At 38.1% G+C, this 25,804-nt stretch overlaps 1 protein-coding gene across 1 annotated transcript in view; it reads right to left on the reverse strand.

Moving 5' to 3' along the window:
• Diaph3 (diaphanous related formin 3) overlaps positions 1-25,804 on the reverse strand; it is a 453,079-nt gene that overhangs the window by 378,491 nt on the left and 48,784 nt on the right. Inside the window, exon 4 of the mRNA XM_051160890.1 lies at positions 7,314-7,418. Coding sequence (XP_051016847.1) covers positions 7,314-7,418 — 105 coding nt within the window. The remainder of the gene's footprint in view (positions 1-7,313; positions 7,419-25,804) is intronic.

The raw sequence follows: 25,804 nt of genomic DNA on the forward strand, positions 1-25,804 counted from the left end.
TTTCAATTCTCACATTTGAAATAATATTAATTATTATTCGTTGTTATATGTAAAAATAAAGTGTCAGTGTTAAGCCAAGCATACTGCCTTAACAACACATATGACTTTTTTTTTAAACCATTGAGATATATTTTTTTCACATTTTTAAGAACTACTAATTGAAATAAGATAGCAAAGGGCTTCTGTTAATTGTCTCCATATAATAAGCGAAGAAGATGGACAAATAAGCCAACTCATAGGAAGACAAGGCTAAGAGATATAGAAAGAATGGATTCTTAATCACTGAAGAACTCAGATCCAGGCCTATCCGAACATAGCCATCTTGTCAGAAGCACAATCCAGCACCATCTCTTTTCTTTGAGTCACTACAAACTGAATTAGTCAGTCTCCAAGAAATGAACGTAGAATAATTAAAGGAGAAAATATAACATGCTACAGAAAAAAGAAATGAATTTCTACGACATAACTAAGGTAAAAAGGAGAAGTAAAAAATTGTGGGCTCTAAGGTTCTACAGCAGACATCTGGAAGACCAGGCAACAACGTTGAGAAATTTCCAACATATGTAGTAGTTAAATATGTCTGCTAATGTCTACTGAATTGTGGGAATATCAAGTGTTAATTTTTAGTGACACCCATCTATTTATTTTAGGTCACAGGATCTATGCTTAATGCAGTATGTGAGAGTCAAAAAAAGGAAGTTATGACAAGGAGACGGCTCAGTGGGTGAAATGGCCGCTGTGCAAGCATAAGGACTTTTATTTGAATCCACATTAAATAAGTAAATAAATAGCTGACATATTACTGACACTATATTCAAAGAGAAGCAGATAAATATATATATATATGAAAAGCATGATGTGTATTTTTATGATGCTCAGACTTATTAACTTTTTATCCAACTTTGTATCACAGACATGAATCAGAAAGCTTCAGACTAATATTTATTCTAGGTGACTCCAGTATCTGCATAAGGGGTTACATACTATGGTTCATGTTTCTTCTAAACCACTTGAAAACAGAAGGCGATTAGAAACTCTAAGATGTCTATCATAGCATGTATTCACGCAGTCTCATTTTCTACTTTACTTTTATCTTCAATAAGTCAAACAGAAGGCCAACTGTGAGACTTTTAAATGCAGCCTCTATCAAACACACACACACACCTGTAGTTTTTTATAATTTAGCTACTCATTGAATTTAATAACCATTCATATATAACTATAAACAAACCTATAACTTATGTAATAAATTTTTTCACTGCATTCTTTGTTTACAGTCCTTAATGTTGCTATTCTTCAGAACTTTTCCATAATACCCAGTACTTACAGGATTCCCTACCATTCTGCCACGTCTGCTTTACTATTGCATATAATAAAGTCCTAATGTCCATAACGTTTTACAATGTTACAGAAGTTAACGAGCATAATTACTTCAATCATGGATCAATTTTGAGACAAATTGAAAATGAGCACACTATGCACTCTACTTCATCTTGTTACAGTCTTGCTTCAAAAACTGCTGCCTGATTTACAACTAGTATGCTACTTTCTAAAACAAGTAAGATTTTCTTTTATGCTTCAGTGGTGCAAGCAGAAGTTGGGCAGATGGAGTTCGACCAGCAGAGGCCTATCATCTAAATCTTCTTTGCCTTGTTAGTCTTACTCCTCTTTTTAACTTAGAACTTGGGGTGGAGCAACTTTGCATTTTCCTCTATCTATAGAATAATATTTTTTATTGAGCTACAGGCACTAAAACAGATAAAGCTAAGTGGTAGAAAAATAAAATACTAGAAGGGTAATCAGCCTCAGTTCTTACTGGATAAGGACACCATAGCACTATGTACTTCAGACTAACATACTTATTCTCGGTGACTGTGGCATCTGCATAAGAGGTCACACACTACTTTTCACGTTTCTGAACCATCTGAAAACAGAAGGTGATTAAAAACTCTAAGATGCCTGTGAACTCCATTTACATGGAGAACATCACTGTAATTTTTTTAAATGCATTCATATTCAAATCTGAGAACCATGATTCTTAGCTCATCAGGCCTGCTTAATTGCACTAACATCTGCAATCAATTTAAATTCTTTAAGATAGTCTTTCACAGTGCTTGAAGTGATTTCATGCTGTGATAGATTTAACACACTCACTAATTTATAGACACACACAAGCAGATGAGACCTATTTTTCCATGGGTGAGGTACAACACTGAAGGGCAGTCTGCATTTTCCACATAACTGGGATACAGCAAATGACACATCCTGCATAGCTTACTAGAAATACATTAGATGATAGTACCATGCAAACATAGAAGAAAGTAACACTAAAATTAGCATTTCATCTAAATCTATTTGTAAGTCATGGACCATTTAGTGATTTGATGAGAGTTTACAGATGCAATAAACTGCAAAGCTAGAGCTACCAGGTGAAGTTATATAGAAAAATGGTTTCCCTCAATAAATCATTACTCCTCCCTTGAAAATGGAGGAGGAGGGGAAGAGAGAACCATTTTTAACATAAATTACAACTCCTTCATAAAACAAATAAAATCCAAAGGAATGGAGAATCTGAGTACATGATCAAGTGTGCTATAGTTCTTGAAGCCTCCTGGGTTCTCATAACAAAATTAAAAAGAAAAAATAAATAAGACAAAACAAAACAAAAACTAAATAGTGGTAAACTCAAAAACCATGATAACAAAGTAACACTGGAACAATACTGCCCTCAAACACCTTCAAAATAAAGCAGTGGGAGACACACGGTCAACTGTCACAGACCTTCACATGACCAAAATCTGACTGGGGAAAACAAGGGAAAGCAACAGGGTTATGACAAAGAGAAAAATGCAGAAGTTTGAGGAGTTTGATCTGTGGTCACAGCAGAGGGTTTCAGAAGACCCAGGGCAGATGGCAAGAGGCTGGGTATCAACTCCCTGTGAACTCCCAACTCCCTAGGCTCTCACACAAGATGGGATTCTCCCCAGAGCAGAAAATGCTACAAATCAAATCAAAACTTACCAGAGCACTACTACAAAATGAAAGACATCATCGAGGACCAACCCAAAATGTACACCATCACCATCGTGCCGTGTGCTTGTATGTGGATGAATATGAGAATGTCATTGTGTGAATGGAAGTGTATGTGTGTAAGAATGTGTGTGAGTGTGTCTGTGTGAGCTTGAGTGTATGAGTGTATGTATATGTGTGCATGTGTGTGGCTATTAGTGTGTATGTGCATGTGTATGGATGTGTATGTGAGTGTGCCTATGTGTGGATATGAGTGTATGAGTGTCTGTATATGCACGTGAGTGTGTGTGAATGTGGATGTGTGTACATGTATATATGTGTGTATGTGTGTGTGCATGTATGTATATGTGTGTGAATGTGAATATACTTTCTGTTTTGATGGGTTTTTTTGGTCTTAAAGATTTTCTCTTTGTTATTTGTCTGTTTTGATTTCTGGTTTTTAGTCTTTCTGTTTTTCCTCTATGGATTTTTATTTTATCTTACTGAAAGAGAAGGAGAAGGAAGAAATGAAGTTTGGTGGGCATGGAAGAGAAGAGGATCTGGGAGGAGTTGAGGGAGGAGAAGGAATACTATCAAAATATATTGTATAAAAAAATGTTTAAATTAACCTTTTAAGGTAACAATTTCAATATGAGCTCAAACATTAAGCAAATATCAATGATGAGAAACAAATATTTAAAACAGAGTGACAAACTGAGATTCAACAAAAGAAGTTAAACACAAAAAGATCTATACAAAAAAATTTAAAGTAAACAAAAGAATGAAAAGATTAAGCAATCCATTTCAAGGTTAAAAACAGGGTGATTGTTACCTGTTCATGCTTACATGAAAAAGCTTGTATGACACATGTACAAGGAAGGTATAGATGGCAACTCTACACTTAGGAACTCAAGTTAGAACTCAACATCATTTCATTTTGGTATTTAAAACTTTTATTGCTTTTTCTATGTCTTCTTAACGGTTTTTAAATGCTTGGTATTTCATCTTGCTTCTTATTTTTAAAAATCTGGACATGAATTCAGTAATAGCTAAAGAAGAAAGTTAAGCAACCTGAACTTTCCTAGTAAGTGTACTGAAATCATTGCAGTCACAGACTTTTGGAAGGAATGGGAAAACCAAAGTCAGAGAGAGCTAGTGAACTTCCATGAGACACAGAAACACGGCTCCTATTCAAAAACTCCAGCTTGTAAACATGGTCTGCCTAGTCAGCCCTTCACCACCTTAACAATCTCCACTCTGTTCATGGATCTGCTTTCACTTCTGTGGGATAGGGGTTGGTGCCTCTAAGGCAGTGGTTCTTTGCCTGTGAGTCACAACCCCTTTCACATAGGTCACCTAAGACCATCAGAACACACAGATATTTACATTATCATCCATAACAAAAGCAAAATTAGTTATAAAGTAGCAATGAAATAATTTTATGGTTGGAGTCACCACACATGAGGAATTTATATAAGGGTCACAGCATCAGGAAGGCTGAGATCCACTGCCCTAGGGCCCCACTTTTCTATGGCCATAAATCACTATGAAAAACCTTTCAAAGGGGATATTGGAAGACTCTCCTCTCTTGAAAAAATTTAAAAAGCATGGTGTACATTGTGTTCTTACCAATCTTTTGAGAAGGGAAAAAAAATCTTATTGGTCTAAATCCTATTCTAAACCAAAATTCTTTTAACACATTATTTAATTGTTTGTAACTTCATTTATGGTCTCTGTTGCCACTGTCATAGGCTTTTATTATCAAGCCATGAAGAAGTATAGTCTAAATATAAATTCAACCAACCACAACAAAATATGCCATAACAAGCACTAGAATCACAGACCTTATGTGGTAGACACAATCCAAAGGGAAAAGACTAGAAAAGGCCAGTGAAGGCAGCAGCTCAGTTAGGAAATGTCTCCAAGCCTACTTAATCCACTTAAGGCCCGAGAGTCTTGGTGAGAGAAACCATCTCCTAACAATGTCTGATCTAGGCTTCAAGCATTCTAAAAGGATATAGGAATTCTTAACCACCTGCAAAGTTACTCAGAACACTTCTAGGAAAAGCTACATAATCTACACACTGAGTTACTGCTACACTCACACTCTAGATAACGGATCTCCTTCAGTCCAGATCATTCTTGTAAATAAACTCCAGCCTTGGGTCAAAATGATAAAGAACTAACTTAAATCAGTGAATGAAAACTCAATTAGATCTACCACAAAGTTCAACTAGAGATGATCTTCTAAGTCTGTTTATTTTCTCAAGTTCCAGAAGTAACATGCACTAATACACAGGGTTCTCTAAGCCAGTTGTAACATGTTCAACATACCCTACATGGTTATAGTTAGTAAATTTAAGCTTGCTAGATTTAATGTTTATTAATAGTCATCTTCCCTAGCTTGCCAACACGACACAATTCACCTCCCCTGCTTTGGGTTGTGTACACTACATTTCATGTGTTTTACCTATGCATTGTATTTTAGTTATATATGAACCAAATGGCTCCATTGACACACAATGGCAGGAATACTTTAGTACCCACCTCTGACGTCTAGAATGCTGGCTAACAAATACTAACACTCAATAAACATGTAGTGAATAAATTAATGTCTTTTTAATATGTGAAATCACCCTTAGTAAATGTATGTTATAGGATACTTTTCTCTATACCTATTACGATGAATTAACATAAGGGCACAGTATGCTATAATGACTACAGTTCCAAGAATCAGCAAATAAATAACAAGGAAAACTAAACAACTGCTAAACCACCAGTGTCAAATGTTCTAAAAATGGAAGAAACTACTTAATGGTGATAAAATACTTGTATGACATAGGAATTGCGATTTTACAGGTGGGGAAAAAATGAAAATCAAAGAAGTAAATTAAAATACCTATGCACAAAAGATTTTTTTAAAGGCTTTAGCTCCAAAATGACAGCTGCGTATGTTGAAGGGGCAAAAGCCACAACACTAGCATCAGTCTCATAGCAGCTGAATACAGAGCCCGTCTATACCAAGGTGGAAAAGGCATAATGATTTCTACAACCAAAGGTGAGGCAGCCAACACATGAGATATGTTTAAAAATTAAACATCACTTGAGTCTTTCTTCCAAAAGAAATAGCTGAGTTACAGAATGTCTAGTAGATAACCAGAGATGAGGCATAAATAACTTATGTTCTCATAGTCTGGCCTTGGGTTAAAGTAGCCAGTGAAAACCAGTGTTATAAGCTACTTCTTTCTAATCCTATTATGTATTCAGCCAAAAATCACTCTCTACAGTCTTTCACTTCTTGGCTGGGCTCCTGCTGTTTCAGAGTTAACTTCAGTTGTCAGTTTGACACACTTGGAGAATGGGGAGCCTTACTTGAGGAAGTATCTCTATCAGATTAGTCTGTGTGCTTGTCTGTGTAGAATATTTTCTTTATTGTTTATAAATGAAAGACCCAAGCCATTGTGGGCAATAACATACTTGGACACTTGGGCCCGGGCTGCATAAGAATACAAGCTGACAAGCCAGTAAGCAGCATCCCTCCGTGGTTTCTGCTTAAGTTCCTGCCTCCAGGCTTCTGTCTTAGCTGTGACTAGTGGGCTGTAACTAGTAAGCTGGAATAAGCCCTTTCCTCCCCAAGTTGGTTTTGATCAGTGTTGTATTACAGCAAAAACAACACAACTAGAATACCTCCATTTTATATTTTCTTCCAATTCCTGTTTTCACAACGTCTGTGAAACTCATTTGTATTTCAATGAGGTAAACACAACAAATTCAGTGTGATAATCATAGTTTCATAGGCACTTAGTCATTATTTGTACTCCTTTTCATGTTTCTCTGGAAAACTGGGCACTATGGGGGCATACAATGTTCCTGTTAATACTACATTTGTACTGTGTTAGATGACCTTACCCATAGGAAATACACAATACAGAAATGACTTTTGTGAATCCTAACTTACAGAGGTAGAGGAAAATCTTTGTCCAAGAGTTCTATAGTACAAATATAATCCCCATTCATAAGTGACACTGGAAATCAATGATCAGCCTAATTCACTAACAAGGTAAGGTCTGAGGACACACCACTGTGCTTCTTAGCAGTGAGACAGCCCAAAAACCAAAAAGCATTTTAAAAGAATAATATGAGAAATATCTTAAGCTAATTTATTATAATACTTGTTTCTAATTATGCATTCAAAAGCCTTCTGATTGCAGTTCTGCACAAGCTTAAGCACTTCATTAGACAAATGCATTGTTTCCCACAGTACATGTTGCAGCCTTATTTTTCAAGCTGACAGCTTTACTTACTGTCTTAGAAGCAGTATTAATGTACTGCATCACCATCTCTTTTTTGATACTGAAGTCCTTTTCCCGCAATGGTGCCTTTTTATCTTCATTTAAATTCATATCTTCCTGGAAAACACAATTAAAATGCCTGATTTTAGAATCTAAGTAGAACAGCAGTTCCACGTACACTCTATGAAACAGAAAAATCAATAATTTGTGACTAAAGCAGCATTAATTGTTTTGGAATGATTTACACATGGTTCTGCCTGAAGGAAGGAGAGCTGGGTAGACAGAAAGCATTCTAGATCATTTAACAGGTAAAACACTTACCAGAAAAGCTTTAAATTCACAGCAGGCTATTAAAATTATATTCACATCACTATAGATAATTAGACAGTTGCAGATTTCTGCCTTTCATAAGGTCATTAGGATTCAAAATTTCAATATATTTATTTATTTTACAACAGCTGCACCTGAAGCTATCTTGTACTGTTTTAAACAGATAATCTGCATACTATAAAAATAAAAAGTAAATAAACCACCACCTTCCAGGATAGCTACAAGCACATGCATAATAGCATACACCTAGTAGTAATACAAGAATATGGCATAACATACTATGGTTTTAATCCTTTCTATCACTATCCAAATTATTAAGTAGTTAATTTACTGGATGGATGATCTAAATAAAATAGAAGTTGAACTTCTGAATGAATACAAGAGCTGTGAATTAGAGCCAGATAAAAGTCTAACATTTCTCATCACCACCAAACATGGCAAGGGTCTAAAGCATCTTATGCATTCCTATAAGACTAATATTGAGTAATAATCCAAGTCGAAAATAGACACATAAGTATATGAATTCTATAAATTGCTTAAGAGATTGCTCTGGTGAAAGATGGGAGGCTGAGGTAAGACAAAAGGAGCTGATGGGAAAGAACAACACCAATGATTTCCAATAGACCACAGCCCTGGGCCACACATAACGTTTGCATGTATATAAATAAACACATAAAAATCAGGACTTCAGACAGCCTATGCAACTCAGCAAGCCAAATTTCTCCCCAAGTTTCTTAAGGGTGACACATTCATTCTTCAACAATGCAGATCACAAATTTATCTGACACCAAACAATTCAAAGATCACAATTCCTTTCATTTCACCTTGATAGATATATTTACAATGCTCTACCTTTTTCCCTGCATTATCTTTAGAAATTGAGGGAATGCCCAACCAATATCTGGCCCAACCTGAGACCCATCCTATGGGAGACAGCCAACCCCTGACACTAGTAACTATACTGTTCTGCTCGTAGACAGAAGCCTAGACTAACTGTATGCTGAGAAGCTACACTCAGCAACAGATCCAACCAGATGGGAGACTCACTGTCAAACTTTAGGCTAAGCATAGGGAGTCTATGGAAAAGTTGGGGTGGGGATGGATAGGAGGACCTGGAGATGACAGAAGCTCCAAAAGAAGGCCAACAGAGCCAACTAACCAGGGCCCAGTGGGATTTGCTGAGACTGAAGCCCCAAGCAAGGACCATGCATAGAGTAGACCTAGGCCCCATACACAGATGTATCCAACAGACAGCTCAGGAGTCATGTGAGTCCCCAAGTAAGGGGAGCAGGGGCTGTCTCAGACATTGACTGTTGCCTGCTTATGATGACTCCTTGCCAGGCCACAGAGGAAGAGGACATGCTCAGTACTAATGGGACTTGACGAGCTGAAGGGATAGGGGGATGGGGGAAAACGCCCTTTCTGAGGACCAGGGGAGAGGGGATGGGGAAGAGGGAAGATGGGAGCTTGAGAAGAAGCGGGAGGGGGCCTCAATCAGGATGTAAAGTGAATAAATAAAATTTTTAAAAGAAATATTTACAATGCATGGGTATTGTGAGCACTAGGGAGTTAAGCAGAAGGTTTAAGAGTTCAAGTTTGGACTATATACCAAGAACCTATAGAAAGGAAGAAAGGGAAGGAGGGAGGGGGTAAGAAATTTTGAGATCTTAGAACTTCCAATTTGAAAGGCTGACAAAAGGAAGTAATCAGTAATGCCCCTTCTTGGTCTGGTTAAAAAACAGCCTAGGTAAACAACAGTCTATTTGCTTCAATTTCCCTTCTAAGTTACTGTTTCTTATATGCTTTCCCCTCACCTATAATTTTGAGGGACCAGCAAAATGGCTCAGTGGCTCACATTGTGGAGCATGGACAAGTTTGTTCTATGTCCTCCACACATAAACACGTGCATCACAATATATTTCCATGTTTTTTTTTTTCATGTGTGTGGAAAAATAAGAATTTTTAGAGTTCCTGGGAACACTTGATTCTGGCAGTGACAGAGAGGACAATGCCATCATTCAAAAAGGCAAAGTATAGTAGGCACTCCCTTAGTTAACCCTGTAGAACAAAAAGGTTGATGTAAGAAGATACCCCTTTAAAAGACTGTCAAGAGTCTGCCCCCATTCCCCTTACTAGGGGACCAATATTAAGACTAAGCTGCCCATCAGATACATCAGTGTAGGGGGCCTAGGTCCAGTCCATGCATGGTCCTTGGTTGGGGCTTCAGTCTCCACAGGCCCCCCTAGGCCCTGGTTTGTTGACTCTGTTGGTCTTCCTGTAGGGCTCCTGTTCCTTCTGAGTCTATCCTTACCCAACTCTTCCACAAGATTCTGGGCACTCCACACAATGTTTGGCTGTGGGTTACTGCATCTGTTTCTATCAACTGCTGGATAGAGCCACTCAGAGGACAACTATGCTAGGCTCCCATCTGTAAGCAGAGCAGAGTATCCTTAATGGTATCAGGTTGGCTGTTACACATGGGGTGGGTCTCAGGTTGGGCTAGGCATTGGCTGGACATTTCCTCAATCTCTGCTATATTTCTGTCCCTGCATATCTTGTTGGCAGGGTAAGTTTGGAGTCAAAGTTTTTGTGGGTGGGTTGGTGTTCCCTTCCTTCCACTAGAAGTTGTGTATAGTTAGAGGGTGGCCTCTTCAGTCTCCATGACCCCTGCTACTAGGAATCTCAGCTGGAGTCACCTTCCTATCCTCCCATATTGTAGGTCTCCAGCTTATGACAGAGGAGCCCCTGTCCAAGGTTTTTCTTCTCTCTGTAAGCCCTCTCTCCTCCTGCCCAACCCCCACCCCCATCCTCCCCAGGCCTGATATGACCCTCACTTCTCTCTGTGCCCCCTCTCTTACACTGTTCCCTCTCTTTAACCACTTCAGCTGTCTATTCTATTTCTACTTCTGAGTGAGATTTAAGCATCCTCCCTAGGGTACTACTCATTGTTACTTATCTTATTTGGGTCTGTGCATTGTAGTATGGTTAACGTGTACTATATGGCTAAAATCCACTTATCCTCTGGTAAGGCTACCTTGCCAGGCCAAAGAAGAAAAGGATGCACTCAGTCCTGATGCAAATTGATATACGGTGGCCAGGGGGCATGTCTCCCCTTCCCTGAGGTGTAGGGGGATAGGGGAAACAGAGAGGGTGGGTGGGGCCAGGAGGGGAAGAGGGAGGGGGCTATGACCAGGATGTAAAGTGAATAATTGTAAAAAATAAAATAAGAAGGAAGCTAAGTTTGTAATTGTACCTGCTGTGCAAACCTGTATTTGATTCCCATGTAAGAGGGAGGAAAGAATCATCTCCCTGGAGTTGTCCTCTGATCCACATTTTGAATGAGAATGGCCTCCACTGGCTGATAGTTTTGAATTCTAGGTCACCAGGAAATGTCACTATTTGAAAGGATTAGGAAGTGTGGCCCCTTGGAGGAAGTATACCACTGGGAGTGAGTTCTGAGGTTTCAATAGGCCAGGGAGTCTCTCTCTTCCTCTCATCTTGCTGCCTTCTAATCTGGATATGGAATTCTGGGCTACTTCTCCGCACCACATCTGCCTGTGTGCCACCACACTTCCTCCCATGATGATAGTGGACTAAACCTCTGAAACTGCTAGCAAGCCTCCAATTAAATGCTTTCTCTTATAAAATTTGCCTTAGTCATGGTGACACTTCTCAGCAACAGAACACTAAGACACATATTATGAACACACAATCATGATGATGATGATCATGATGATGATGATGATAGAAACTACCGTAGCTTAGGCACTATTCAATGGGATTAAACACAAAATGAAAAACCAAAATATATAAACCCACATGGTAAATAGTATTACGTGGGTTTAATGTACATTAGATATCGTAAGAATTAGCAATTCCATAAGTTATAGTCATGCTGCCTTTTTCAAGCTATACCAGCACGGTGCTTTATTTAAAAAATGTAGCTCATGAATACCAAAACAGCACACCAGCAACGAAGCAGACATTCAGCAATGTTTCCTTATGGTTCATTGAATGGTCAAGCCAATTGTTTCCATTAATATACATAGTTACATGGTATACTATGTCATTCAACTGAATTCTTAAATTATGAATATAGTAACTCATTTTTTATATATAGGAAATTTCACTGGTCATAAGTCAGGCGCAGAGACAAATAAGCATGCTGTCCCTCGTTAGTGGAAGTTAAAAGAACTAATCTCCTAGGATGTCTAAATGAAAAGAGCACATGCCAGAGGCTAGTAAGGGGAGAGGGGAGAGAAGCTAGTTTGCTGTATAAAATATACTGTTTTAGCATTCTACAACACAGTTGGGTGACTGTAATTCCTCATTTATTTACATTTTAAAATGAAAAAGGATTTAAGTGTTTCTAACACAAAGAAATGATAAATTGTTGAGGTGATGGTTATGCTAATTTCCATGATTTGATCATTGCCCATTAGGCTTATGTGTTGAATTCACAGTGGAGCTGGTGACAAGGTACAATTATTAAATAACTATTAAACATAAAAAGAACTACACTGGAAGAAAAAAGGTAAGAGTTGGGAAATAATAAGTAGGGAGACCTACAACCATCTATGATCTGTATTAAATTATTTACAACAGCAAGTTAAAATAGTTAATAGACACAGAATACTAAGAAACAGATAACCTATTAGCTTAGCTGAAATAAAATTAAAATTTTAAGATAAATAGTTGTAAGATTTAAAAAGATGTTAAGCCATTATTTTCTTTTCAATGAGGTGTTACCAAATAATATCCGTCCATGACTAAGAATGGTTTGGAAACTCAATCTTAGTTGGCAGTTAATTTTAGATTAATCCTTGGGGTGAGAGGTAACCAGACAGCTGGTAGACAGGATAGAGTGTCTGTGAGATGTTTCCCGTACAAGCTGGCCACTTGAATCAATCAACTGATTGAGAAGATACACCCTCACCCTATCCAAGCACTATCCACTCAGCTGAGGACCCAGATCATCAAAGGGCAAAGGAAGGGTCAATTTCCTCTACCAAGTGGGTACCCTTCTCTCCTACCCTTGGTTCTACAGCCTTCCAAACTCTAGAAGTTGGGTCCACGTCTACTCCAATTCCACACTCCAGCTTCTCAGGTACTGAGCCTTGCACTGGGAATCACCAGGTCCCATAGCCTCTCTCCTTCTCCATTTCTAGAAGACCTGTGATAGGAATGAGGCTCCATAATCTTGTAAGACAATTCCCTTAATAAAGCCCTTTCCATATGCCAGTCTAGCTATTAGTATTCCTTTTGGCTCAGGCCTCACTAGAGACCCCACCTAGTGAACTTGTGTTAGAGCACTTCTCACTCCTTTCCCCCGGTTTATGGCAACTCTTTCATGTAAGTACGGCAGAATTTTTCCTGAGAAATGTGAGACGACAGATCCCCATATTTTGTTTTGCTTAAAGGGAGAAGAGGATAGAGAAGGAAAATTGGACTTAATTAACTCCCACCACACAGTCAAGTCTGATGTAGCACCCCGAGGCATATGACTAAACCTAACAAGTTACTATTCAATACAAGTTGTATTATTCAATACAGGGAGGAAAGGGCATTGAAAAGAGAAACAAGGAAGGATAAGGAAAAAATAATCATATGGAAATATATAATGTAAGATTTTTTTTTAAAATCTAAGATTTTTATCTATAGAAAACAGTGCTAGAAGAAAAACTCCTGAAGCAATAGCACCCAGCTTTGAGAAGTAATGAAGTCCCTAAAAAACACACAAAGAGTTTTGTCCTAGAAAATGCACATCTCTATTTTGTGTTACAGAGAAATTAGGCCTCTCAGAATGCTATCTACAAAACTGAGCAGATCTAGATTGGGAAAGACAGAATGAACATGACAGCAATTTTTTTTTTCTCAGTTTATGTTCTCTGAAAATCATCAGCCTCCATCTTTTAGTTGAACTTCAATAAAGACAGAGAGTGGGAGATGGCAAAGTGCAGTGGCTTATACACATGATCTCAGCATAAGGAAAGATGAGGAAACAAAACAGAAGCAAGAATGGTATCAACAGTGTAGTGCCACTTTGGTCTACACTGCAGCACAGTCTGGACCACCTGGAGAGACCAGCCTCAACACCACCAGCTAGTCCAAGCCTGGAGTTAGTTAAGGAGCTGGTTTGGGAGTAAACACCTGAAGATAACAATAAGTTATTTGAGGACCTTCATCATCCCAGGGACCCTGGATAAACACAGACGGGCGTGTGTGGAGCAGCAACCAAAATCCACTACGACGTTTAAAACTAATTTCCTTCATTAAAATAAAGCTTCTAATATAACTAAAAATAAAAAAAGAACTCATATAGATTGCCTAAATGAGCACTATAAATCATTGTGAATTAACTGATTCATCCTCCCAAATTTAATATGTGATACCTTCTATGCTGTAAATAAAGGCAGAAAATGATAACATAACTACAGATTTTTTGACAGACTCAATATGGCAGTTTACTGCAATATATTATATTTTTTAGATAAAGGTGCTGAAGAGAAACTACACAGAAGACATAATTATAAGGTTTGATGAGTAATTTGCTAAATTGCACAAAACTTCTGCTAGTAAAAGAAAAAACAGCAATAGTAACTACAAAACCCTGAAGACTTCACCTTGCATAACAGATCAAACTACCACAACCACAGACACCAATATAGCATATCCCTGGATAATGATACATTGGGAAGGATACATCAAGTCTGTGATATTCTTCCCAGAGCTTTTTCAGCCTAATTGTAAGGAAGGACATAAGGGGAAAGGTAACGGGGCAAACTCAAATTGAGAGCACTCTACCAAAGAAGCACAAGTCTTCACAAGTGTCGCTCATAAAATGAGGATTTGTCGCTGAGTGAAAGAGAAATGGGAACAAAATGCCAACTGCTGACACAATCCTGGACATAAAAGAGGAGTGGCTAGAAACACGGTCTCTAACTGAGTTAGCAGCACTGACAATGTTTAATTCATTTAATAACTGTCAAAATACTATAGAAGATATTGACAAGAAACTGAGTAAAGGGTAGATATATAAGAACTCCACTGTTCATGAAATTTCTCTACGTTATAAGTTTAAAATAAAGTTGTTGGAAAAGACAAAAATAAAGGTTTTAATGAACAACATAAAAAAGTGGGGGAGAAATAAATGGAACAAAGAAAAAAAGAAAAGGAAATTTAAGTCCTCTAAACTTACCAAAACAAATTTTAGAGTATTTGTCCAAAATAAATACACAATCTGACTGGGTAGAAGAAAAAAATAATGACAAACTCAAGGCTACCAAGAAGAGTTCAAACACAGGTAACAAAACTCCATTCACAACTCAGGGACCAGGCACCCCTTGAGACCTTTTCCCAACACAAAGCCTAAGGTTATTTCCACTGGCCCCCGCTTTGGACTTCAAGCCTGCTGTGAGCTATGTATCTGGACCCTTGCCCAAGCAATGTTTCCACAAAAGACTCTTCAAGCTTCTTTTATCTTAAATAGGAATTAAATGGCTGAGTAGGCTCCATATTAAACATTAATAAGCACCATTTTATTTTTGACATAACCCCACTACTGATGGCGTTTAGGGGAGTACTTCCAATTGACTGTGCTTCTGCAACTTGCACCTGAACTCTCATCTGTCTAGTTGGTTGTGCTTGTTTCCATATATATATATATATATATATATATATATATATATATATATATATATATATATATATATATAGAATATATTGCCTGCATATAAAGCCCATGAAGGCCCTGGATGGCACTGGCTTTCTTGCCACCAGCAACCTTCAATGTCATTGATCTCAGCCCCTGGTCCCAAGGTCACACCTGGTCCTTATCATCTAAAAGATGCCCTCCCTCAAGTATCACTTCCACACTCCTGCCCCCCACCTCAATCTTCCCTCTTACAATTTGCTTGCAACCCTTTTCCTTTATCCCAATAAAATCCACACCAGTATCTTCTGCCTCCATGCAGACCAATTCTTTAATCCATCAACATTTCTACAACCATTAGGATTGCCACCTGTCTGTCTTTTTCCAGATCTCCTGTGCATACTCATTTAACACTTTTGCTTTACTCCGTGTGACTTCCTTTTTCAGTATCCAGACCAGTTTTTGTTCTTAATGCAATTTGCTATGTATTTCACAGTGGATAGACCTCATTGGTCACTTTTAAAATGCAGACATAAACTTCTCATACAAAATTTTGCCAATCCTATTTTACAACAATCATTAGATAAGGGAATAAAGTTCTGAAAACGGAGCAGGAGCCAGAATATTTGCAGGTCTAGCCTGGAGCGCTAAGCAAACACTATTCCTAGAAAACTCTCAAAGGCTTCAGAAATCAATGCAATAGCTTCACCAGCAGAATTCAGCTCTTCAAACAGTGAGATAGAGAAGACAGGCTGAAATGCATTGTTCCTACAAAGGGAGCACTGGAGAACCACACAGTACCTCGGTGACATGCGATCAGGGTCGGTGTGTAACTGAGCACCGCACAAAAGCACCTGCGCAGAGTGAATGGAGCTGAGACTCCTCCCAAACGTCACTAAATTTCATGACTTCACCAGATACCATGCCCAGCAAAGGAAAGGAATATGCTTTCTACTTTGTACAAAGGTCCAGGGGCAGGTCCAGCCTGGACACCAGGTTAAACCAGTAGCTGTCTCCAGATGGAGAAAGCCAGAGGGTCCTATATAACAAAACTTCGCCATTTTGCTGCTACATTTTTTAGACACACTGACTTCACCATATTCTGACAAAATACTGGCACAAAGCAAATATTTTGACACTATCTCCGGCAAAACTCGGAAACAAAGATGTAAACTTAGTATATGAGCATATTAGACAGTAAAGAGCAATTGACTGGAGAACGGCAACCAGAGAGGGGGTATTTTTTTCAACTGAATTACAAATGTTAGACTCAATCTTTTCATTCATGAATGTAGATTTTACAAGACAGCATCCTCATTAAATGTGCATACATCAAATTGAATGGGATAGTTAACACCATGGAAAGTCAGATTAAATTTAAAATGATTGACTATTTGAGCAATGGGCAAATACATACAAGCAGCAAGTTGAAGATGGTCAGGTGTGAGGGACTTCTGCCAGAAAGGAAAATAAGCACTTTATAGTATGGCAACAGACACAAAACGGATAGGGGAAAGACATTACTGCAACTGATCACTACATTTTAGGAATTAATAAAAACACCGGGAGATAAAAATTAACATAGCTACAGAAAAGCTAAACACTAACTCTTAAGTCAGTGGATATCCTGGATTTTAATCATGTTTGTGTATTGTCTCAGGGTTTGCAAGGTATTTATTAACATCACATCAATACAGTCACCAATTAACTAAACATCTTAAGAGGAGGTCCGACACCCTAATTATCTGTCTTGGAACTATGAAGCTCAACATCCTAAAAGCATGATTTTACCCAAATATCTTCAAAAAGTACAACACTATTCTTAAGCACATTTGTATTTCTTTTCCACATCACACAAAAATAAAATGGCCTTTGTGTTTATCCCCACATTGAAATTTATTTTCACTACCATGAATGGTTCCATGCCTACTGAGAAATGAGATTCCACAGCGTTATAACAATACTAGCAAAATCTGTCTTATTTTGACAATACAATTATGTTTATCTTTAGATTGGGTTTAGACATAAATAGAAAAGTAAAGAACAACACCAGCAACAATCTGAGAGCTCTGGAGATGTGTCAGTCAATAAAGTGCTTGCTACATTGCATGAGGACCAGAGCTAGATCCCCAGCACTCGCCTCAGAGGTCAGGCACAATGTCGTCACAGCACTAAGAAGATAAGGATGGCAGAATCCCAAAGGCTCAAAGAACCTACCCTGAAAACAGCAACAAGAGATGCCTCCTACAAATTTACACCTGACCCCTGACCTCCACATAAAGACACACAGGCATGGCTACAGATATACATATATTAAGATGAAATAATAAAATGAAATGGAAATGTTCACAAGAATTACAATGTAGAATAAACTTTATTACTACTTTACGATATTCAACTGTTAATACATAAGTAAGCTTTTTCTTTTGTCTATCAACTTTAGTTTATATCTACAGTGAACAGTGTAAACAATCTCTCAATTAAAAAGTAATTTTCAATTTGCTCTCATACCAATACCAAGCACAAATAAAAATAGAACAATTAAGTATTGCTTTTATTATATATACTCTAATTTTAATAGAAGACACAAGAAATGTATTGAATAGTCAATGTGATTCCCAAGTGTGATATATTTGGGGATAATGTCTAGCCAGAACTATCAAGCACATTCAGAATCACCTGCCAGCACAGACACCCATTACATACATAATCTCTTGGGTAAGAGCACCACCATTGATTAAAGTGTCTCATTCACTTACAGTGAAACTTTCATAAACACTGGGCATTTCCTCATAAATTACATTACAGAATTAAACAGTCACTTAACCTCAGACAAGGCTGACTTTCCCACAGGACAAAACTGAGACAGTGAAGGTGGTCTTCATAGATGTATGAAAGAAAAAGAAAAAATATGGTTTTGGAAGCAGTATTAAAAAAACTTCAATTTTGTCAATGATGTTTCGTTGTATTATTTTCTATACCATTCCATGTTTGAAATATTGTGCAATTAGGAAAGCAGAAGTAGATTTACATTTCTATTATATACTGAACACTGTTTCTAACACAAATGTAATATCTTTAGTATCTTTTTCATTTCCATTTAATAAAAATGCCAATATATGCATTAGACAGGAGGTCACCCAAGCTCTAGTGCCAGGAGACACATCAAGTATAAGCTCTCTAGATAGCATTATTTTACAAATGTGTTTTCTCCTATTTCTATGCTATGGCAAAGACTGAAAAATATCTTCCCAAAAAGTGATCACAGCATCTTGATTAATATGTGATTATATGAAGCAACTTGATTAGATTGTTTTCTCTGCACAGTTCTAGAGAGGACTCTAGAATTTAGTTATTGACAGATTGATTTTCTTATCACTGGCACTCAATGCTTGTTGATGATGGCATCCTGATAGTGTTCAACTTCTCAATAGTTAACATGAGAAAATGAAAAAAATGGATACATGAAATAAAAATCTCTTCATTTTCTTAATATTTCTGTGTTACTGGACAGGAGAGCAATTGCAGCTAATCTCCACCCAACTTAAGAGTTTAAAGCAGAGAAACACAAAATACCTTTAAAAATCTTAAGTTTCCTGGCCTTGGTACTCGCCTTTGATTATAGCACCCTGAGGACAGCAGCAGAGGATCTCAGCAAGTTTGAGGCCAGGCTCATAGCAACTTCAGGCCAGCAAAACTATATAGTGAGACAATGTCTCAAGAAATCTTAAAAGTTGAGAAGTTTCATATATTCAATAGACATTTGTTTGGAATCATGATACTAGGTAGCTAATCTAGTAGGGACAATGATATCCAGTAATAAAGGACAAAATCTGTAAGGCACTCATGTATCTCAGCTCAGAGGTGAGGTGAGGAATGAGGAAGATTTTAAAGACTGTTTGCACTAAGACATGAAGATTGAGTGTGAGAGTTCTCAGAAACATGGCAGGACAAAGGGAAGAAGCCACTGCAACTGCCCCACAAGAGGTACAATAGGAGAAGAAAAGTGCTGACAGATAATAAGGCGGGCAAATGCCCCAATGGGGTAAAGATGGCTCAGACTTCAGTGTGAGCTTTTCAGAGTGAACACTAATTTGATGCCATTGTTAAGGAATAGTATGTATCTCAATTCTAATGTTTTGGATTTGACACCTTTTAGATAGCTAATTTTAACTTCTCTTGTATGGAAGGCAATGGGAGATACCATACAACATGCCCAGCTCCAATGCTGTAAGAAATGTAAAGAGAAAAATCAAAGGCTATAAAAATAACATAGAAGAGCCATATGTAACAGTAAGGGAAGAAAAGAATAGATAGAAGAGAAGGAAAAATGAGACAGAGAGGATGTAACTAAGGACCAGAAAAGAGGCATCACTCTACCCACAAGGAAAATAGGAATCAATGCCATGGGTTATTTAGAGAATTTAGTATTAAAAAGCCATTTACAATCTGACAGGTATATGACCAAAAGGAAAAGCTGCAAAATTGTAAACTATTATAGAAATATCCAGAGTAAACTATCTCTGCGGAAGGCAGAGTATGTTAATCCTAAGAAAATTTAGAACATATTGGCTTTCCATTAACAGAATATGAATATCGGGTAAATTCAGAACTAAACTGTCCAACTATTGCATGCAAATAGGAAATGCATTTTACCTCAGAAGAAGAGGGTGGGGTTGAGTAGCCACATAAACGATGGTGATAGTAACACGTGAATAGTAGGTGACATCAGAGGAAAGCAGAGACAAACTATCAGGGAAACAATGCCAGCATTTGTAATCTTCTATGCCTATGATATGCATCACAGACACCCACAGAGAAGCCCACTACCCTATATGTACTCTACCTATACGGATGTATAGCAATGGATCTCAAACTAAGGAGACTTTCTTGGGCTGTCTCTCAGAGCCTAGATTAAAACAGACAGCTTTCTCTGAATGAAGACAGAAGGCTGGCACATTAGAACAAGAAGCCTGTATTCTCTAAGCATGACAGATTCAGTGGAGTACGCATGTAAGACAAGAAAAAGGCCTCCAGAAACTGAGTGCCCCGCCTGCAACAAGGAAAGGGACCTCAGCCTCCCAACTGCAAGAAACAGGATTTTGACAACAACCTAAATGAGCGGTAAGTGACCATGACAGCTGACACTAGCTTCAACCTCATGAAGCCTATAGAACCAGGTTAGATTTTCAACCTATAAAATAATAGCATGTATGTTGTTTTAATCCAGAAAGATTTGCTTTAACAGCAATATGCCAGAAACTAAGATAATACCATAGGATACCAATGGCAGGTTATAAACATCCAAAGCCAAGAAATGCTTGGTCCTCCATTCCAGGTTAATCTTACAGTGGTCAGATTCAATCTAGGTAAGAAAGAAAAGCAAGGAGGAGTATGGTGGGCAAATATACCTCTACCAATGACACCTACAGTCATCTCCTAGTAAACCAAGTCCACAATGTGAAGAAAGACATGCTTTCTTTTGATGACCATATGTAGTAAGCTAGACATTTTTTGTTATTTGAAGAAAAAAAAACAAATTGAAAGAACTAACTCTAAGAGGCAACACCTGTAGGAAACAAGTCACTTTTAGTTGTACCCACTGAGCTCATGTCGTTCAAAAAGTCAGATTCATTACAGTCAGTAAAGAACACAAGAGCACACAACAGAGACATTTGCTCAACCATGTTCATAGCAGCCTTATTCATAATAGCCAGAACCTGGAAACAGTCTAAATGTCCCTCAGTAGAAGAATGGATAAAGAAACTGCAGTATATTTACACTGTGGAATACTACTCAGCTATTAAAAAACAAGGAATCCCCAAAATTTGTGGACAAATGGATGGAACTAGAAATGATCATACTGAGTGAGTTAACCCAGAAGCAGAAAGACTCAAACGGTATATACTCACTTATAAGTGGGCACTAGCCCAAAAGGCATGTCCTATGAAAGTCTTCACTTACCAGGAGATTGGGAAAGATGTGAAGACATCCCATTGGGACTCTAGGTAAGAGAAATATAGGAGATGCGGAAATAGAAGGACCCAGAGGGTCCTAGAAACCTACAAGAAGAACATCATGATGGGTGGATCAGGGCCCAGGGGGGTCTGCTCAAACTATTGTACTAACCAAGGACAATACAAGTAGGAAACATCAGACCCCTACTCTGACCTAGCCAATGGTCAGGGCATTCTCCACAGTTATGTGGAGAGCAGGGACTGACTCTGATATGAACTCTCGTGCTCTATATTTGACCACTTCCTCTGGATGGGGAGGCCTGAGGGCACCCAAAGAAAGAATAAGCAGGCAACCAAGATGAGACTTGATAGCCTATGACCATATAGAGGGAGAGGAGGTCCCCCTCAGTCATAGACCTAGGGGAGGGGAATAGGGTAAAAGTGGGAGGGAAGGAGGAAGGGAGGGAGGGAAGGAGGGAGGGAGGAATGGGAGGATACAAGTGATGGGATAACAATTGAGTTGTAATCTGAAAAAATTAATGAAATTTAAAAATTTTTAAAAAGGATGCAAGAGTATCCACTAACGACAGATATCAAGGTTATATGTCTATCCAATGTTGATTCCAACTAGTTCATACATATAAGACTCACATAAAACCAAGACGAGCTTTCAGTAGATACCAAAATATAAACAAAGGTTGAGGGAAGCTCTTAGGAAGTTTAGCTGAGAGTGGGGGAGATGGCTCAGCAAATAAGAGTGTCTGACAGCAAGCCTAACAAGCTGAGTACAATCGCTGGAGGCCACATGGTGGACAGAAAACTGACTCCAGCAAGTTGTCCTCTGACCTCTGTAAATGCACTGTGGCATGTGCCCCCATAGATATGTGTACTCACCTATAAATAAACACAAAATCTAGATGTGCAACTAAACATTTGTCACTGCTTTAGAAACCAGACCATTATGAGACCAAGAAAATCAATTCTCTAAGCAAAAATGAAATGTTGAAGTATTACACTATACTTTGCATTCATTAAATAATCAAGTCAGTAATATTTCAGAGGACTATATTAAGGAAGAAAAATAAGTGTTCTTCAAAATAAAGTTGCTACTTCATGGACAAATTAAATACTTTACATAATTGGTAAATAGGAATAATTGTTTTTAAAACTGCACAATTATAACACAAAGACTCTACATATAAATTTTAAATATGATGAAACTTTTGCAAGCACAAATGCCAAAAGGTTAACAGAGCTGATTATTAAATGTTCCTGTCAGGAGAATTTTGTTAATAAAAAGTTATGCTCAGCCACAAACGAGGCATCTATATCTTCTTCCTCCACCCATGACTAGAGACCCAGAACAAAAGACTCAGAACAATCCTAAGAGTCAGAAGTCTGGGAGGATCTAGACAAAACAGTGTCTTCTGGGCATGAAAGAACTAATGCATTCTGCAGCTCGGAGTAGCTGTGGCTGCCTGCACAAGAGCTCTACTGGATCAAGCCAGGCCATCCTAGCATGCAGGAAGGAGAGGTTGATGAGGCCCATCCCTAAGTGAGAATCTTTTTGCCAGCTGATGGCTGGCCTCTAGGAAAGGAAGAGTGTTAAGGACATGGCCCCTAGTAGGCTGACCGTTCTCAACATTCCAATAGATGAGCAACACAAATTGGAGTCAGTGAATAATATATATTAAAACTTATTATCCAATGTAAATTTTTTATGTGTCTACATATATGTATATACACCTATGTGTACATGTATACATGCATATGTAAGTCTACATATAGATGTACATGTATATATGTACATATGTGTGTGTATATATCATGAAATTGAAAAGGGGTGCAGTAATGGGGTGGATCTGGGAGGATTTACAGGAAGGGTTGCAGAGTGAGTATGATCAAAATACATTGCATGTATATTTGAAATTCACAAATAATAAAGAACATATACAAACATATACTTTAAAATACTATAGATCAAGTCCAGTATGTGGAATTCTAGTAAAAATCATTGTATCTAGGGTAAACATTAGAAAAACAGTAATTGTTTTTCACTGTACCTAGGGTAGACATCAGAGTAAATAGTTGTTTTCTAAAAGTACTTTGACTTTGATGAAATCATTATAGAAAACAGTGATTGCAGCCAAGTGGTGGTGGAAGACACCTTTAATCGCAACAGTCAGGAGGCAGAGGCAGGCAGATCTCTCAGTTCCAGGCCCACCTGGTCTATAGAGTAAGTTCCAGGAAATCCAAGGCTAACCAGAGCATCCCTGCCTCAAAAACTCAAAAAGAAAAACGAAAGGAGTGACTGTTTTCTGTTTTATTGATAGAGCTGCTTTTCTGAAGGAGGTTTATAACCATTGCATGCCTCTAATCACAAGACAGTCCTGGCACACCCAGAATGTCTTGCACTATTGAGCACTGCACAATAAGGAGTAAAGTAGCAGAGGGTTGGGGGCTTTAGGGGCTTGTTTCACAGAAAGAAAGAAAGAAAGAAAGAAAGAAAGAAAGAAAGAAAGAAAGAAAGAAAGAAAGAAAGCACTGTATAACAATCAATAAATATGCTTCTGCATGGCTGTTCCAAGTTCAGTTCATGGAGGCTGGCCCTCCCTGCTGCCTCAGAGCATGGCTATATTCTAGAGTGACACTCCCCACGTGGCTCAGAACACCCGCAGTCCAGTGTAACTCTAGCTTTCTCCACCGACATAAAATCAACTTTAAATCTGTAAACAATGGTCCCCAGAAAAATGTCTCTAGCTCACATTTAAAGAAGGCAAGAGACATTTGCTCGGTTTCTTCAGCTTTCAGCTTCAGAGTCAAGAGCAGGGTTTGTATTCAAGGCATTCTAATAGAATCTAGACTTCAGAAAGAGAAGAAAAGAATCTGCTCTCTCTGTTTGAAAGATAGCTTAGCAGCTAGCATATTTAACAGCACGCCAAAAAATGCTTCCGGTCTACTTCTGCTAAATAAAAGGAAGGTTGAATGAAAAGAGCTATTGCCAAGCAGCCTTGCCTACAATTTAATAAGCGATCTGGCCCATTACTCATCAAGCATCCAAAATAACTTCAAATTGCCCAGATCCAACTGACCTGCACATACTTGCTTTTATCTTCAAGTGATCCCAGCAATCACAAAATGAAGAGTATAAACGATATTCAGTATTTCTTGGATGATTGTTCCTTTAAGTAACTGCATGTGATCATAAAAATGTGTTCTCCACAATGTTTAACAGCAGTGGGCTGCTTTCGCTACTTACTCAGATGGTACTCACATTATAATTTAAGGAGAGAATTTTAATGTACTGAGAAGAGCCCGAGCAGTACCATTCCAAAATTTCACAGGCAATTAAGGTACAGGCTCAGGGAATGGAAGGAAAAGGCCCTCCCTCCACCATGTCAGGTAGCAAAAGTGATCCTGAAGAGAGCCACCTTCACACAAGCATCACTGCTGCTGGCAAGGACTAGCAAAAAGAGGTTTTCTTTGTCTTTGGCCAAGATTATAACAGCTCATCGTGTCAAAGGGGAGGAATTCCAAATGTGTAGGTTAAGAAAAAAAAAAGTAACACTTCATTAGAATCTGGTATAATCGTATATGAGCTTCCCAAGTCTAGAGTTTGTGTGAATCAAATAATAAATATTACAAGTATATTCACAACCACTGGCACTTACTACAACTCCCACAAAGACAAGCTGAGTTTTCTTCTATCTGGGGTCTTCTGACACTCTAGGTGTTAACACTAAACCAAATACTTGTGAAAAATAAAAACTAAGGCAGTATAATATAACACTCCTGCTGAACGAGTACAGAAGAGTTATTAATAGTTTCCAGATTTCATGCACACATCAGAGCCAACACTAATGAGCAAATGCAATAACTTCCATTGGAAAAGAAATGGATTAAGCTGCCGAATCTGATAGACAAAAGAGCACACATATAAAGAATAGACAATGACCTGGAAATACACAGAGCACCTCAAAAGGACTTACAAAAGTCAGAATACCAAGTCATCACTCCAAGCTACCTTGTCAGACCTCTCACTGGTTCCAGGAGCTATTCAGAGACTAGCTCTACAATTTTGCTTACTGCTATTTCCTCCATAGCAAGAGACTGTCATTCCCTCTGCCTATACAAACCCTCAGTTGCCACTTGGCCCAAGCTGACTTTCTCTGCAAATTTCCCGAAAATACTGCCACTTGCTATCTGACATATTTTCCTTGAAATTAATTAGGTATCTCAAAAAACTATACATTCTTCCTACTCTGAACTTATAAAGAACTGAATTCTTAAACACTACCTTCTCGCACTACTTATGCAATTTTTCAAATATTTGCTTTGAATCATAATAGATATGAAATTTGAAAGTGGCAACTATAGAGATAAAAATCAATTTATATAAAATAAAAGCAGCATCCATTAGTAAATGGTTTGAACGTACTTAATATGCATGAATTCCTGATCAAATCAGCTATTTAGATGAAAAAATCAAAGGGTGAATCTGTCAGAAAGTAACAGGTAAAGGCCAAATGACCAAGGCACCAAAGGGCACCATGTGTCTGTCCAAG

The sequence above is a fragment of the Acomys russatus genome, chromosome 18, assembly GCF_903995435.1.
Source record: "Acomys russatus chromosome 18, mAcoRus1.1, whole genome shotgun sequence".
NCBI classification, from domain to species: domain Eukaryota; kingdom Metazoa; phylum Chordata; class Mammalia; order Rodentia; family Muridae; genus Acomys; species Acomys russatus.